Raw genomic sequence first — 17,160 nt, forward strand, 5'->3', positions numbered from 1 at the left:
AGGCCAGTCCGGGTACCCAGGGTTCTTATACTTCAGGAACCAGTCCGAACTGAAAATTTCAAAAGCCTGCCCCGCCCCATTTTTGTTTTTACAAAATAGGAACCGGCATGTACCCGTCCCGAACTGCGGTTCCTATACTTGTTTGCCCACCCCTAACAATTAGCATGAAATGGGTCCCCAAACAATAAAAAAAATATAATGAAAAATGATCAAAAATTCAGAGTTTTAACAAAAGGGTAAAAAGTTATTGTAAGTGAATAATACGAAAAATGATTTTTTAGAGTAAAAATATTATTAACGTTAAATGTGAACAGGATCAAGAATATTTCGTTAAGTTTTCCAAAAAAAATCGACACATGCTGATGTGGCGTTATTAGAGGCCACCCTCCCCCGGAAATCGGAATCAAAAAATAAAAAATCAACAAAAAACCCCCCAAAAATAAAATAAAAATTCATTTCATTTTCCCAATTTTCCAATTTTTTTTTTCGAATTTTCACAAGAATTAAACGAAGAACACATGCTGATGATGCCCGCCATCAATGCCACACTCGATTCTTTGCAATCTCAGTGATCGGTGTTTGATTGATTTGATTTGACCGTCCTTTGTCGATTCCAGCTTCCGCATCTTCGTTTCCGTACGTTATTTCTCTCTCCCTCCTTTTCTCGCTTTCTCTGTTGATTTGGTGTTTCTTAGTAAGAAGCAGATCTAGAGTTTCATAATCGAAAATTGGAGCCAGTGTCGGTGGCGATTTGTAATTGTGTGTGTTTGCCATTGTTGTTGCTGCAGTTCTGAGCTGCTTTGCGCCTGAAAAATCTGAAATTTCGGATAATGAGGTACGAATTTTGAATGTGGGCATTTATGGTATGTCTGTTTTGTGATTTTTACTGGAAATTGATTGAAATTGGTTGGATATTTCTTTCTGGGATATGCTAGATCCGTGTAAAGGTTTGGGCTTTGAATTGAGGGAAAGAATGTGGAAGATGGGAGAGAGCCCGAAGTTCCAGCTGGGAACCATTGGGGCTCTGAGTTTGTCGGTGGTGTCGTCGGTGTCAATCGTGATTTGCAACAAGGCGCTTATTAGCACACTTGGTTTCACTTTTGGTGAGTAATGCACCTGTTTGATATGAAATTTGATGCACCTGTTTGATATGAAATTTGGCATATGTATATATTGGTTTTCTGCTTTGTTTGGGTGGTTGGAATTCCTTCTATGGCACATTTTTTTGGTTTTAAGATAGTGTTAAATGATAAATGTCGGTAGAATTTGGTTGCTTCAATACATATAATGTTGGCAAAAGATTTTCTAGTTAATTCGGCTGGTGCATCTTAAAAGCTTGAATGTGGTTTACTTTGATGGAAACCGAAAAGATGGTTGGTCATGATTCATGAATGTAGAGCTAATTTATGATAACCACAGAGGGAAATACGAAAGATTTGAGTATCATATGTATTCTCATTTCGTTTGCTTTTTTTGAGAATACTTCTGTGTATTCTCTAAGGTGATTCATTAAAAAATTATGTATTAGAAAGATCATGCTAATGATCTTTAACTCATATGTATTCTCTTTTTTTGAGTATCATATGTATTTGCTTTGTTTCTTGTAATTATGTAGTTTCTTTAGCTTAACATCATGCTAATGATCATGATATTGTACTATCGCCTTGTCAATGTTAATTAATATACTAAATCACAATATGGGATATGCAGCCACAACTTTGACAAGCTGGCATCTTCTAGTCACATTTTGTTCGCTTCACGTAGCGTTATGGATGAAATTTTTTGAACACAAGCCTTTTGATGCTAGTTCTGTAATGGGATTTGGAATTCTTAATGGAATCTCTATTGGCCTTCTGAATCTTAGCTTGGGTTTCAATTCCGTTGGTTTTTACCAGGTAAAGTTCTTGTTAGTTTTGGCTGCCTTCATCAACTTGAGACATGCATTTTTAATGTTGTACTGTATGTGATCCTGTTCGTGCTATGATTATTTACTTCTTTGCCAAACGATATTACATTTTCATTTTAAAATCTGTTACTGTTTCAGCAGTTTTAATGTAAATTATCAATTTCTGAAGAAATTTTCTTTATCAGATGACAAAACTGGCAATCATCCCTTGTACTGTTCTTCTGGAGACCCTTTTCTTTAAGAAGAAATTCAGGTCAGTGTTTATCATAGATCGGTTGTGGGATGAATTTGTTTGTAGTTCAATCTAGTTTGAATTAAACCCGGAAATTTTGTATATAGGATGTTATATTTGCTTTCACTATTTACCTGAGTCATTATATTAAGTTTCGATGCACGATTTCGTTGAATTTTCAACTGATACAACTGCATACTTGTTCTGACACTCTTTACCTTATGACAGTCGAAGTGTCCAGTTTTCACTCTCCATCCTTCTTTTGGGAGTTGGGGTTGCAACAGTGACGGATCTTCAACTCAATGCTCTGGGTTCTTTTTTGTCCCTGCTGGCAGTTTTAACAACCTGTGTTGCTCAGATTGTATCCTAAATTGAACTGAGCTTTTCTATTTCATTAGATGCATTGTACACGTTTAATGTTTAAGCAAACCGCTTTTGATAAAAAAAAAAGAAATCATATCAATAAGATCTGCATTATTTACTGATTACTGTATGGCATTATCGTAGTGTTTATTGTTTTAGACCTTAACAGCTATTTCAGATGACCAATACCATCCAGAAGAAGTTCAAAGTTTCATCAACCCAACTTCTGTACCAATCTTGCCCCTATCAGGCAATAACGTTGTTTGTCATTGGTCCATTTCTAGATGGACTTTTGACTAATCAAAATGTTTTCTCATTTGCATATACCCCTCAAGTGCTGGTGAGTATTCAATATTTCCCCAGTGCTGCCTCCCCAGACCCCTTTCCAACATTTCTATATCCTTCATTTACCGTGATATTGTCTATGTTGCAGTTCTTCATTGTTCTGTCCTGCCTGATATCTGTCTCCGTAAACTTCAGTACATTTTTGGTTATTGGAAAGACGTCTGCAGTAACCTATCAGGTCCTTGGACATCTGAAAACATGCCTTGTTTTGGCATTTGGCTACATTCTACTTCGTGACCCATTTAGCTGGCGCAACATTTTGGGGATATTGATTGCTATAGTCGGGATGGTGCTCTATTCTTATTATTGCACTCTCGAGAGCCAGCGGAAGGCTAATGAAGTATCCCAACAGTTACCCCTGGTGCGTCCCAATTTTTCATATCTCATTCACACGTTCTCTATATAATTCCCATATCCTTTATCTGAAATATTAACTTGGCCCAAATTTGTGCCGATTCATTGGCTAATACTACCTATCCTCCCCATGGTTGCAGACGAGAGAAAGTGAAGGTGCTCAGTTATTAGGTGTGGAAAATGGAAATGGGAACGATCCTAAAATTCCTGTATGGAAGAACAAGGACCTACAAGCTTAAACGCCTGTGTGATCCCTGAGTTCATTTGCAGTAGATCAAATTTAGTGGCGGAAAAACTGTTCCGGCGATGAAGATGTTGCTGGAGAGGGGTTTCTATCTGTGGCATTGTGGGTTTATAATTTCCGTTGTAGAAGGAAGCTTCAGGTCAAAGAAATGTCTTATTTTTCTTACTTTATATAGCAGTTTTGGTTATTAACTTTGTCTGAAACGGGTTTGGCAAATCGGATTTATACCGAAAATTTTGTGTTGTAACCCAAATTTTAGTTGTATTAGTGAAAATTGCTGAACCACAGTATTTGGTCTGCAGATTTCATGAGGTTAGCCCTCTAAATGTAGTTGAGAAAACAAAAACATAATCGCACTTGTACCAGTATGAGAAAACAAAAGCAATTTCCTGGAGCAATGAAGGCATAATTGTGATTAGATGCTTTCTCATGCCATGGTGTCGGGGAATGTACGGTGTTTATGTTGTTTGACTGTAAATTTGATATGTATCATTCTATATCAAATTTGATATGGCTCCAGCACATGTAGGGCTTGTTTGGAAGTGGTTTTAAGTCAGGAATTGTTTTAAATGACTTAAAACACTTTCAGAGAAAAAGTTTTTTGGATTCTAAAAGTACTTACGGTAGTAGCAAAATGTTTTTGAGTTTTAAAAGCATTTAAGTGATTTTTCAAGACTCGGTTGTATTTTTATCAAGAATTAGTTTTAAAAACATTTTACAATCATTTTAAAAGCATTAGCAAACGAGCTAGTATGTCAATACAAAATGTAATCACCATGGTACAAAAAGATAGCTGTCATTCCATATTTTAGGAGAGATTTTTCAGTGTGACCGGTACATAGAGTGGTACACCACATGTCATTATACAAATGGTGGGATATATGTGTTAAAAAGTTAATAACTTAAAAAGTAAAAATTTTCACTACTTATATAAAAACACGTGTTCCGATCACAATGAAACATTTCTCATATTTTAGGAGTGTTGGGGAAAAAAAATGAAAACAACAAGGAAGCAATAATTTATTTTTAGTTTTGAAACAAATAAAAAGAGAGAAAATGAATTAACGGGCCCGGCCCGAATGGATCATAAGCCCGCAAAACCCTAGTAAAAGAAAGCGGACACAAATATATACCCTCCTACCTTAAGAGGCCGCCGAAGCATTTGGCAGCAGAAGGAGAAGAAGCTCAGATCGAGAGGGCGGCTTAGGGTTTCACTTCCCTGAAGGCAAAACAGCAACCATGGTAAATCTTCTCTCCCCCATATCTCCATCCCCAAATTACACGATTAACGAGTAATATTTTACTTACCATTCAAATTAGAATTCTTAGTCTCTCTCTGTTTGCAGACTTTCAAGAGAAGAAATGGCGGCCGGAACAAGCACGGCCGCGGCCACGTGAAGTTCATCCGCTGCTCCAACTGCGGGAAATGCTGCCCCAAGGTGTGCTTTTACCTCATTATCCCTTTTTGTATTTTTATTAAAGTTTAAATCTTTGGAGGTGAAAGATTTGAAATTCGAAGTGGGTTCTGAGTTTCTAATTAGTTTTTGGATTATTTTTAAGTGGGTTCTGGTTTTGAATTAGTTTTATGATTAATTTATTGGGTTTGTGTTAAAAAGGACAAAGCTATCAAGAGGTTTCTGGTGAGGAACATTGTTGAGCAGGCTGCAGTTAGGGATGTTCAGGAGGCTTGTGTTTACGATGGTAATAATCCTTTCCCTTTCTGTTTAATTCCGTAAATGTTTCTTCGTTTTGTTTTCGGTGTTATTTTAGTATTTGATTTCTGATGACTGCTGATAATGTTTTACTGGGAATGCTGTTTGATTTGAAGGTTACACTCTTCCTAAGCTGTATGCTAAGATGCAATACTGCGTTTCTTGTGCCATCCACTCCCACGTTGTGAGGGTTCGGTCTCGCGAGAACAGGAGGAACCGTGAGCCCCCTCAGCGTTACAGGCGCCGGGTATGCTTTAAACTTCATCCCCATATATCTTTATCTTTTATTTTGTTTTAGTTTATGCTTCTATGCAATTTGGCTTATGGTTCAGTGTGACATATGCTTTCACGTAAGCTGTATGTTTTGTGTTTATTCAATACTTATGTTTGTTGGGATTTCGTGTTTGAAATTATTTCATTATACATTCCACCTAAGTTGACGAGGGTCCATCCATACAAACTTAACAAGTTTAAGAGCAAAGGAGCTAATGCCATTTTGAATTTGGTTAAAAGAGGTTCGGATGCACCCAACTGTGAAGACTCTATTTCCTTTGCCTTTAGGACACACATATTTGGTAGCTAAACTTTAGACTTATTATTTGGTTAAATGATCCGTGTACTTCCATTACTAGTGGCATTTAGGAGCTTGAAGACTCATGCTAAACAATTTTTTGTTTAACTTCAAAATTGTATGTAGTATCGTAGTAATATCTCAATAACATTTACTGGCTAGGAGTTTCCCCTGCTAAAGTTTTTATACCTCCGTCTGATTTTCGAATCCAGCTGTTGCTTTCATTCTTTAATTAAAGGTTTTTATTTGCCGATATTAGGATTGAAGTGTGGTACTTATAAAAGCACCCTATCTGTCTAGTTCAGCTGCATCCCCTCTCCCCAATGTTAGCATTTCACCTTTTTGGCTAGATAGTTGCTACCCGGAAGCAACATTTGATATATTTGGTTCACATTTGGCCGTAATTTTTTAGTTTGTACATTTGCTTTCATCATTCACTGTCTTTTAATAAACCTTTCAATTTCGATTTATGCATTTCAGGAGGATACACCTAGGCCTGGTGCACCTGGTGCTCCTGGTCAGGGTCCACGCCCTGTTGGTGCTGGAGCGCCAGCTGCTCGTCCATGAAAAGGCATCACATCTGCTGCTCAATTGCTTTGAGGATGTGCATTGAGACTTTTAATTTTGGCTGCTACCTCGCTTTATTTCCATTTTATCTTTGAATGCGTCTTTGACTCCGTTGTGACTTATGTGTAATATCATAGTGCTTCAGTCTTATATGTCGTACTTATCATGTTGCGGGAAGGTATTTACAAAGGGCAGCCGGAGATTCAAAACCAGAGTCTTTACACTTTCATATTCGTATTAACTTTCATCAACTTTTGTTGGTTTTCACTTAGAATTTTATCTCCGAAGATTTTGTTACGCTGGTTTTTAGCCTTAAATTGGCGCTATGGTCCTTGAACTATATAAGTTTAGTTTTGGTCTCTGAACTCTGATGATAGTTGTTCTGGTTCTCGAATTATGTTTTGTGTTGCACTAGTGGTTCTTGTTGATAACTCTGTCAACTTTGTTGTCGCTGACGGGCTGGGATTAGGTTGCGGTCGACTTCATCAAGAAAAATCGTTGGCTCCGAATGGTAATGGTCCTATTTCCTAATCGTTTTTTCAAGTTGCCTAATTAAACTTTTCATTAGTTGGTTTTGGCACCATCCACGACAGAACAATAGCTGTTAAGACTTGATGCATTCAATCCCTTTACCTGTTAAAATACTATTCAGCAGAGATTTTTTACAGGCACTGTTGACATCAGTTGTTTTGCTTTGTCCTTGCTGTAAGTTTGCTAAGCATTCAAGCCGAATTTGCTGGCCGTCATACTGCCAGGTGATGTAGTTTATGCTACGGAATTTGGATTTTCTCTCGACTTTAGTGTTCGGAGGATCTAACGGAGGACATGACACAAAACCGAGCGCAATGGCGTTCTAGGATTCATATAGCCGACCCCACTTAGTGGGAAAAGGCTTTGTTGTTGTTGTTGTTGTTGTTGTTTAGTGTTCGGAGCCTAAGAGTTAGGGAATCCAGGCTCTTAATGTGTGCCAAAGCGAAATTGGAGCCCTTGTGTTTGTGTGGTGGGCTAATAAATTGAGTTAATGGGGTCAGTCGAATTTAATTTGAATGGTTTGAATTTTCTAGTGTTTGAGCTCTGAATAGTGAGATCCGGAGAGTAAATTTGTCTTATGCCAGGGACAGTGGTGTTAGGGTTGATGCTTCACGAACACCACTATGTGGTGTAGTGTTATGGCCATAGGCGAAGTTACATAGGGTGTTATGGCCATAGGCGAAGTTACATAGGGACAGGGAGGGGCGGCCACCCCTTCCCTTGTCGGAAATGAAACCCATGAGCGACGGTCTGCCTCTTTGCCCTCGTCAGAAAACCTGCAAGTCGTGAAGCGTCTCCCTTGGCGATGATCTCGACCGATCGTTCTGCCAGACACCAACGTTTTGTTGAGCGTTTTATTACTTCAACGTTTTGTTGAGCGTTCATTTTAAATACGACCTGCGGTTTTTTATTTTTGTACTGAAACGACACCACATTATATTCCACATCCTATCTTTTCTTGGGTTTAAATGGGACTAAAGCCCAACCATAACAAAACCATAAATCCCTCTTTGATTTATTTTTTTTTGCTCATTTAAAAATATGTTGCAAATATTTTTATTATTAAATATTTACCAACATGATACAATTGTTCGTATTGACGTGTTGTATTGTGTAGTCATGTCTGTATTCATGCTTTATAATGCTTGAATGAAGGCTATTGTTGCCGTTGTTGTGTTGTGAGTGACCTTTTTTTAATTAAAAAAAAAAACAGGTCCAAAACGATAGAACAACGTCATTTTGGACATGAGAAAAGACAAAAGACAAGCGGCATCATTTCAGTGGTTAAGTTTCGCTCTTTCTATCGACAATTATTAGTTTCGCCACTGGTTATGGCTGGATACTTGATGGACCTAGGGCATTTAACAAAAAGTTGTACGGAGTATAACACGAGTAAATTTGCCTTACGTAAATTTGCATTTCGTGAAGACGTGGCGGTTATATTTGAACAATAATTTATTTTTTTGTAAACATTGGTTTTGCATCTTAAGGGGTAAGGAAAAAGGTGGACAAGTCCACAGAGGAGCAATTGACAGTTGATGTAGATAGACATGGATGCTGTGGCGGGCGTAGGAAATGCATGCCAGGTTAAAGGAGAATTGACGAACAAGGATCCTTTCCAGGTCCTCTTTGTGGGGATCCCGAGATTAATTAATTGTGTCTGTTCATCGTATATCGTGAGATCAGTTTTTATTATATATTATTTATATTTAATTTAAAATTTTAAAAATTTAAAATATTTCTAACCTTTGTACAATAAACGAACATGATTAATTGATCATCCGAATCTTCATAAAAAGAATCTGAAAATAATACTTATCCAGAATAGCCCAGCGTAGTTGCGTTTCTAATCGGGTGAGTTTAAATTTGGAAATTTTCAAAAGTCATGATGGCCAACACATCTGAATGTTGAAAGAAACCATGTGCATTGCCATCCAAATCCACACACAACACAATGATCACATCTTGTGCTTAGCGGGATGCCACAAAAGACAATCTTTGAAATTTGAGTTGTACGACGTTATTATTCTTTCATAAAAATATAGAATTTTGTTAATTATAGATATATTTATATCCGATCTTACGTTAAATCAAATCTGTTTTACATCTGTTATAACGAAGATAATAGTGGCATTTCTAGCACTTTATTAGTTTTAATTGTGAGCCTCAAAACCTATACCTAATACCCCACAAAAACACATTTCAAAATTAACGTTGAACTCATCCTGCAGCACATCAAGCCGCGGGAGCTCGCCCGACCAACATCATCAAAAGTGCCATTCACCCTTGGAGAACTGTGCGAGGGGCCATTCACCTTTTGCCTTCGAACACATACATGCATCAGTGAACGAATGCAAAATTAGGAAATAAAGTTAAACACGGTAAGATAAGGATCCCCAAACGTTTGAAAAAAGTAAGCAGGACACGAAACGACGTCGTTTGACTGCGTCAGCGTGTTGCGGTGTCTACCTGGCGTAGCATTTCCTTTGGTAATAATGATGACATGCTGATGCGTCGTCGTTTCCGCCCCGGCCTCGCGCTCGCATTTGCATGGCGTCGCGTCGCTATGCGGCAGACATGTGTCCTTATGTGGCCCACAACGACCGAAAACCCCCAAAATTAACGCTAAATTTCACTAGTAGCCCTCGTACTTTTGTTGTATATTTTATTTGCCCCTGTAGTTTTGCTTACATTTTCATCCTCCTCCAACTAAGAAATCCCTCTTTCAATCATTTCAAGCACGTGTTTTAATTTTTTTCATGATAGAACAATGTGCACAACTAAGTTGGTGTTAATTCTACCACTTAGTAATATGGTTTAGTGACATTCATCTTCACTTGTAAGTGAAAAGTTTTAGGTTTGATTATCGTCATCTTCACTTGTAAATGAAAAGTCTTAGATTTGATTATCGTCAAAGACGAATTTGAATCACATTATTGTTAGCTTATTATAAGGCTAAACTCATATCTTCTTCGTTAATGTAAATGATATCGTTTGTTAAAATAAAAGTTGGTGTTAATTCCATTAAATGTAGACGTATCTAGTATTTATTAGAGCGAATCTACTCTCTAAATGCATTTAGTAGATATCCTCATTTTTACACCATGGATTAGTTAAAGCAAAATCTCATTCATTTATCAAAAAAAAAAAATAGTGTCGACGCTATTTTATGACGATAAAGTCATTTTTAACTGAGTAAACCCTATGGTCTAGTTGAAATTTTCAAATAAGAAGTGCCCATAATTTGTTTATTGCAAAAAAATCTATAATAAATTGATATTGAAAAAGATATCAACTCATGAGGGAGAAAACTTGATTCGAGTTACAAAGAAGTGCTCATAATTAAATGAAAATAAAATGGAACTATAAGGACGAAAGTGTAAGGAAAAAGATATTACTTGAACGAAAGTGAAAATTCGACGGGTCTTTCGTGAAAATTTAATAAAATAATAAAAAATAAAAAAATTAAGAAAGAAACAGAAGAAGGAGGAGAGAGAGAGAGAGAGAGAGAAAGAGAGAGAGAGGAGGATTTTTGCCGCTTTTGCGTTTGGGTTTGGGGGGGTTTTTAAAAGGTTTTTCCTCACACCACCGAAAAACGAAACTGGTCTTCCCTTCCAATCACACCCTCTGATTCCTCCTCCAAATCTCCGACCACCGTCTGTCAACCACTCCCTCAACGGCGCCGTTTCGGCGTTTCCTTCCTCTTCCTCCTGTCATTTCCTTCTCTCTTCTCCTCCCCCAATCTTGCCTCCGTTGATCTCATGGCCCGTCTCCTCTGTTCGGCGCTGCCGAACAACGTCGTCTTCCGCAAGGATCGACCCTGCCCTTCGCCGCCCTCGCCGTCATTGCCGACCACCAACCCCGATCCCTCCGTCATAGCCACCGAATCTTGGGCCGGAGCCGAGGAGGCAACCCAGGAGATAGTCCCAAAGATTCAGCCCACTCTGGCGGCCCACCAGACGAGGAAGGAGGTCATTCAATATGTGCAGAACCTCATCACATGTAACGTCGGGTGTCAGGTAATTACAATTCTGCCCAATTACATTTCTTTCGAATTCTGTTTTGCCATCTGGGTTAGTGTTTGTTTTGTGTAATTCTTGTGCAATTAGGTGGTAATGGCGATGTGGGTTTATCTGCTCATGTCCAATTTAGTTTTTCAAGGTAATGACTTTAATAAATGGAATGGGATTTTCTCGTGTTTTCCTGTTCGATTTCTGTTTAGCAACGAAATGTTGGTACTAGTTGCAAACCGTGAAGCAATATCGTTTTTCGAGTTCATTTTTTTCTGAGGAATCGGTGAAGTTATAATGTTGTTTCTGTGTTTGTTCATTTCATTGACTTGCTTATAAGTTACGATGGCGATTTTTGTATTGTTATCTCACAGGTTTTTCCTTATGGGTCAGTTCCTTTGAAAACGTATCTGCCTGATGGCGATATTGATATGACGGTATTTGGCAGTGCAAACATTGATGAAGTCTTTGCAACTGATGTGTATGCAATTATGAAAGGCGAGGAGAATAACGAAGCTAGTCCATTTCATGTGAAGGATGTACATTACATTGATGCCGAGGTTCTTCCCCACTCGATGCCTTAATATTTTGTTGGGAACCTTCAGTCTCTTCAGTTGAAAACATTTATAATTCCATATATTATTAGAGTTCGAGTCTTTGATGTAGGTATTATCGCATTTTTCTTTTGTTCGCATCGACATACAATACTTGTTCTTCTGTGGGATTTCTTTCCTATAACTTCGTCATCTCTTTTTGTGGTAATGTATGTTTGGGAGTGTTGAGATTGATGTGTTATATCTGACCAAGTTTTTCTCCACAGATACTGTGGACTTGTCCTGAGTGTAGAATAGAATAGATATTAATAAGCCGGTTAGCAAAATAAAGTTATTTTGTTAAATGTTCTCAATTTTCTCTCGAATATTGTTTCTTCCGAACTTTGTCTAGAACTGTTTATGTTGGTTTGGAGTTCTCCTGTGGCATATCACCCCCTTTTATTTATACAACAAAAACTGTTTAGCTTTTCTATTTGCCAGGTTGAATTTGTTTGACTTTACTTTATTAATAGGGTAAGTTCCTGATATTCATGATTGGATATTGTGGAACTCAACATCTGCAGGCATTTTGTTGAGTGCTTTTACTTTCTTGCGTTTTAACATCAGTGCTTCATGTTCATTGATGACGCTCCTAGGTTGATGAAGATATCATAATTTTCTTTGTTAGACATTTTCAATTTCCATTTGCGAGGTTACGTTATCTAAAATTTGGAGCTTTTCGTTGCAGGTTAAGCTTGTGAAGTGCATTATACAAAATATAGTTGTAGATATATCCTCCAATCAGTTAGGAGGATTTAGTACACTGCACTTTCTTGAACAGGTATTAGCAATTCAAATTTTGATTAGCTACGATTCATATTGTATAACTGAAAGTTCACTCAGGTTTGATCTTTGGGTCATATTTCTTATGTTGCTTCCTTTGCAGGTTGATAATTATATTGGCAAAAATCATCTGTTCAAGCGGAGTATTATTCTGGCAAAAGCCTGGTGCTACTATGAGAGTCGTATTCTTGGGGCCCATCATGGTTTGATTTCAACATATGCTTTGGAAACATTAATCCTATATGTTTTCCATTTTTTTCATTCGTCACTGGATGGCCCTCTGGCAGTGAGTACTCCCAAGTCAACTTTGAGTCCTTATTTCAAATACATAGATAAGTTTAAGAGCCTAATTGTTTTTCATTTTTATAGGTCCTTTATAGATTTTTGGATTACTTCAGCAAATTTGACTGGGAGAACTACTGTATAAGTTTAAATGGACCAGTATGCAAATCGTCCCTGCCTGATATAGTGGGTAAGAGATATTATTGTTTGTTTGTGATGTTAGATGCTTTATTTATGTTTTCTTGCTCTGTCTCTCTCTGTCTGTCTGACTCACTCACTTAAAAACTGCAGTTGAGGCACCAGAAAATGGGAGAGATGATCTACTGCTGAGTGAAGAGTTTATTAGAAATTGTGTGGAAATATTCTCTGTTCCATCAAAGGGGCATGAGACAAACTTGCGAGCTTTTCCCCTGAAGCATCTTAATATAATAGATCCACTAAAACAGAACAACAACCTTGGGCGTAGTGTCAGCAGAAGTATGCATTCTGTCTCTCTCTTTCTCATGCTGGTGTGGAGTTTTATTGTAGTATGATTGATGGGTTTTGTACAGGTAACTTCTATCGAATATGCAGTGCTTTTAAATATGGAGCTCGCAAGCTCAGTTGGATTCTTTCGTTACCAGGGGAATGCATAGCAGATGAGCTGCCCAAATTTTTTGCAAACACTTTGGATAGGCGTGGAAGCAATGGTCAGACAAATGTGCACAATAATGCGTTGTCTGGGGGTTCTGAAGCTTTGAACATTTTGTTGGAGCTTGGTGGAGATTTTGACAGTCATGGAATGAACCTGCAATATGGTCCCTTTTTCCCTGGATCTGCTACATCACCTCCTTTGTTGCCCAGTCCTCCCTTGTCACCTCAGCCATGGAAAGAGAACCCATGGGGAGGTACGTCTGAAGCCCTTCAGTTCCATCAGCATATTAATTCTCAAACTAACATAAATGGTGTTGATTGGGGAGTACATGCGTACCAAGCAAATGATTCCATTATCTCCGTTGCTGCTTTCAGAGGAGAAAAAAGGAAACCCCGAGGGACTGGAACCTACATCCCCAATGCGGTAGTGCCATTATGTTTTCTATATAATCATTTTCTCAGACTGCATTCATGTAATTTTAGATTCATGAGCTTCATATTTTTGGGTTTATTTTTCTACAAAGTCATTCTCAGAGGACTACAGTCCTGGTTTTCATAATCTCATGGTTATCTGCTTACAGTCTTTTCAGTGTTACCGTCCCTTTAAGGATAGGTTGCCTGGGAGGGGAAGGAAACAGGCACCAGGAACTTGTTTTCGATTTCAGAGACACGCCTTTGGTTATGGCTTCACTGTAGCTCCTCAAGAGTCAATCTCCCCTAAAGAATGCAGCCGAGAGCTCTCAGAAGTGGAGTACCCAATTCTAGGTCATGGAAACTCTGCGACATTAGATTACCATCAACCTCACATGCCTCTTTGGAAATCATTTCATGGCAACAGTTTCTCCAACTTGCCAGCGAAACTCGAATCTAGATCCTCATCCCCTCAGTTATGGGAGGAGGCACCCATGCCGGAATTGGACCATCAAGCAGAGTTTTTTGGAGCCGATGAGGAAAGGTAGTTGGATTTGTTAATTCGAAGTAGTCCTGCACAACGGTTTTCTTCTAAAGCTAAAAAGCTCTCCTGTTGTTTGTGTCTTCAGGATTGAAGAACAATCAAACCTTTTGAAAAATGAAGATCAGGCATTCCACCTGAAAAATGAAGATGATTTTCCGCCGCTCAACTCTCGAGTGCCGTTGAAGGAAGGATTATGCGTTGGACAATGAAGACACTAGACTGAGCTTCCGGGAAGACTTGTCCCCCTCACCTTCGATCTCCTTGGGACCTCCGTTGTTAGTTGTTTCGATATAGCATACACATATTGTACATTCTGGTTCGTTTTTGTAGTTACATATCTACGCGCACAGTCGTGCGCTTTCATTGGAAGGGGTGGATGATGTATATACGGGGTAAAGTTGGCCCCTCGGCTTGTCATTCCCTCCCAAAGTTTCTAGTTTTAAACACATGATGAAATCTATAAATGTAACTAGGAAAGTTTTGGTTATGTGGATTTTTTTTGGTCGAATGTTATTTTGAATCGATGAAAGTTAATTGCAGTGAAGTTGAGTTTATTTTGGTGAAGTGGTAACAGTTGCAGACGTGGGTTTAATCAAGTTGCTTAGAACAATGTGTTTTTCTCTCAGCAATCATGTTCAAACCTAAGTTTGATCAATTAGAACATCGTTGTACTAAAAAAAACACAAGAATTCTACAAAGGTTACCATGCAGGAACCTTATGCTTAAGATGAACAAGTTGTCGCACGTAAGGGCTCGTTTGGTGCCACAATTCAATTGGATTAGAGGGTCAAAGTGAATGATTTTTGTTTTAGCAGAAAATTATAAGTGATTAGAGATAAAAGAAACTCTCACCTGACATCGTTTTACGTTTTTGTGAGAATTAAGTAATTCTTCTACCTTCATGTTGGGCAATATTTATTCATTTCTTCATGCAACGCACATTGAACGTAGCAAGTTTTCTACTACAATTACATTCTTGGGGTTGCACCTTCAATTAGGCATTCACATTAATTACGTATTTCTCAGGCAACTGACCAAGAAGGCACCAGTGGTCTAGTGGTAGAATAGTACCCTGCCACAGTACAGACCCGGGTTCGATTCCCGGCTGGTGCATCCATTTTTTTACTTTTTTGTTCATGAGAAAGAGATTTATCTCTGACCTTTTGCCCTTTGATTTTTCAGAAAAATAAATAATGAAAAGGATAGTTTTGTCTAGTCATATTCCAACGTGGCAACGGATTTTAGGGAAGAAACCAATAAAGTCGTACTTGGGCGGCACTAATTAAGTAAAGAAGGTGGGAAAGAGATGTTCTCTAGATTTTTATATCAAATTCACATAATCAATGAATTTGAAATTTTAAAATTTGACTTAATGGATAAAGTTATTATAACTTTTAATGAATTTTCATTTTTTTAACAAATTTTAAAAATCCAAATTCTTTGATTATGTGAATTTGGTGGAAATGATGATTTTCAAAAAAGAGCATCTAAATTGCCTTCTCCTCACAATGATTATTCTTAATTAAATTATTAATTATTATACAAAGACAATGCTTAAATTACTTCAACTGTATAAAAATTGGCTGAATTCATGTGATCTGTCCATTTCATTTCAGTTGCCTGCCTCCTTCCTTCAACGTCACAATAAATCTTTCGAGCCAAAAACCTCTTGCTAATTTCCACAAGTTCAGGTTCAAGCTCTGCGGACCAAGCAAAATGTGGGCGGATTAATTAACTCAATATGTTTTACTATTTGACGATTAGGCAGATCATGACGTTCGTGTACGCATCTTTAATTAATTCACGTAGAAGGTCGTAATACGAGAAAGGTAAGCTAACCATAAAAAAATCTATTTGTGTCGATTTACTATTAGTTATCACGTATAATAAAAGACAAATCTCTCTATCAAGGTTATTTATATATTCTAAAATATGATCGATATGTGATTTGAGGGATTAGGAGGAACTTTTGCATGTCATTAGGTCGTATATATATATTCCCGTGCAAGTGTAGCACTCGTACGAAGACGTATGACATCCAAGTCTTCCTACAGTATTAGAGCCACGGTTTTTCGTACCAAACTACTCGAAAAACAGATAAACATCGAGAGATATCAGGAAATAATACAGTAAAACAAAGGTAGGTATAAAACTGTAATTTTTTGTACCTGTTCATCCTACTTTTTGTTGTTATTTACGCACGTAAAGATTTACATGCCAAATTAATCAATGGGTACAGAGCTGCCTATATAATAATACTTAACTATAATTACCCGCACTATAATATATAACCATATATATGTATATATATATATATATATATATATATGTGAAACAATCATTGTGTTTGACTGTTTTCCCGTTCGTAGTGCATGAACGTACAAGTCATGACTTGTTTCATTATAAAAAAGAAAGAAAACGGTGTGCTGTGTAAACCACATAAGCGAAAGTTTATCCATTTAAACTATGATACCATTTGTTCTTTGTTAATTTGTACACTACAACCTACAACATGTCTTCCCCATTCTCACCTGTCTGAATTAGTCCAAACGCATACTAGGGTTTTCATATATTTATCTTGTAAGTTTTATCCGCAAGTCTTTTATGATTGTAATTTATTGCATAGAATATGACGTTGAACTAACTCTTTATTTAACGATATATTAGTGACTCTATCAGTTTTAACCCAATCTCATTAAACTTATAATTCAAATACTTAACGGACTGTGTACGATATTATCAAGTATCTTGTTTTATTAGAAAAAAAAAAGTGTGCTGAGTTACTGATCAGACATGCATTATAAAACCACAAAATGAAACATTTATTTATTTTAATTATGACATTATTGTTGTTTGCTAATTTGTACACTACAACCCACAGCAACAAGCTTCCCCAATCTTACCTGTCCTCTTTTGGATGAGTTCGTCCAAACGCAAACTAGGGTTTTCAGGTTTTAAACTGTTAGTTAGTTCTATAAAACAAGTATTTTGTAATGCATTGCAAATTACGGACCGCGAGGCGCAAGATGGCACGTCTGCATGCAAGACTGGTATGCTCAACCAAATTAAATTTTATTTT

General features: G+C 37.5%; 3 protein-coding genes and 1 non-coding gene across 8 annotated transcripts; all 4 read left to right on the plus strand.

Annotated features, from left to right (window-relative positions):
• Positions 1-418: 418 nt before the first annotated feature.
• LOC126590676 (UDP-xylose transporter 3-like) lies at positions 419-3,862 on the plus strand. 2 transcript variants are annotated; one of them, XM_050256170.1, is made up of 9 exons: positions 419-640; positions 789-835; positions 936-1,103; positions 1,711-1,895; positions 2,092-2,159; positions 2,367-2,499; positions 2,680-2,841; positions 2,935-3,207; positions 3,341-3,862. In XM_050256170.1, the coding sequence occupies exons 3-9, from the start codon at positions 974-976 to the stop codon at positions 3,437-3,439; spliced, it is 1,050 nt and encodes a 349-aa protein (XP_050112127.1). In that variant the 5' UTR covers positions 419-640; positions 789-835; positions 936-973; the 3' UTR covers positions 3,440-3,862. The 2 variants fall into 2 exon arrangements, with proteins under 2 accessions (XP_050112127.1, XP_050112128.1); XM_050256171.1 differs by having other exon boundaries at positions 419-636.
• Positions 3,863-4,520: 658 nt separating this feature from the next.
• Positions 4,521-6,659, plus strand: LOC126590679 (40S ribosomal protein S26-3-like). Its single transcript, XM_050256173.1, has 5 exons — positions 4,521-4,686; positions 4,791-4,883; positions 5,061-5,145; positions 5,273-5,403; positions 6,208-6,659. The coding sequence occupies exons 1-5, from the start codon at positions 4,684-4,686 to the stop codon at positions 6,292-6,294; spliced, it is 399 nt and encodes a 132-aa protein (XP_050112130.1). The 5' UTR covers positions 4,521-4,683; the 3' UTR covers positions 6,295-6,659.
• A 3,669-nt stretch (positions 6,660-10,328) lies between these two features.
• Positions 10,329-14,645, plus strand: LOC126590671 (uncharacterized). 4 transcript variants are annotated; one of them, XR_007612124.1, is made up of 10 exons: positions 10,330-10,844; positions 11,210-11,395; positions 12,117-12,209; positions 12,315-12,497; positions 12,581-12,683; positions 12,785-12,970; positions 13,045-13,550; positions 13,708-14,081; positions 14,167-14,349; positions 14,383-14,645. XR_007612124.1 is itself a non-coding variant. In XM_050256158.1 (9 exons), exons 1-9 carry the CDS (start codon positions 10,587-10,589, stop codon positions 14,288-14,290), a joined length of 1,941 nt encoding a protein of 646 aa, XP_050112115.1. In that variant the 5' UTR covers positions 10,329-10,586; the 3' UTR covers positions 14,291-14,645. The 4 variants fall into 4 exon arrangements, 3 of the variants coding, with proteins under 3 accessions (XP_050112115.1, XP_050112114.1, XP_050112116.1); XM_050256158.1 differs by having other exon boundaries at positions 10,329-10,844; positions 13,117-13,550; positions 14,167-14,645; XM_050256157.1 differs by having other exon boundaries at positions 14,167-14,645.
• Positions 14,646-15,123: 478 nt separating this feature from the next.
• TRNAG-GCC (transfer RNA glycine (anticodon GCC)) lies at positions 15,124-15,194 on the plus strand. Its single transcript has one exon. It is a non-coding gene; the product is annotated as a tRNA-Gly (tRNA).
• Positions 15,195-17,160: the final 1,966 nt, after the last annotated feature.

Source organism: Malus sylvestris, chromosome 11, assembly GCF_916048215.2.
Source record: "Malus sylvestris chromosome 11, drMalSylv7.2, whole genome shotgun sequence".
NCBI lineage: Eukaryota > Viridiplantae > Streptophyta > Magnoliopsida > Rosales > Rosaceae > Malus > Malus sylvestris.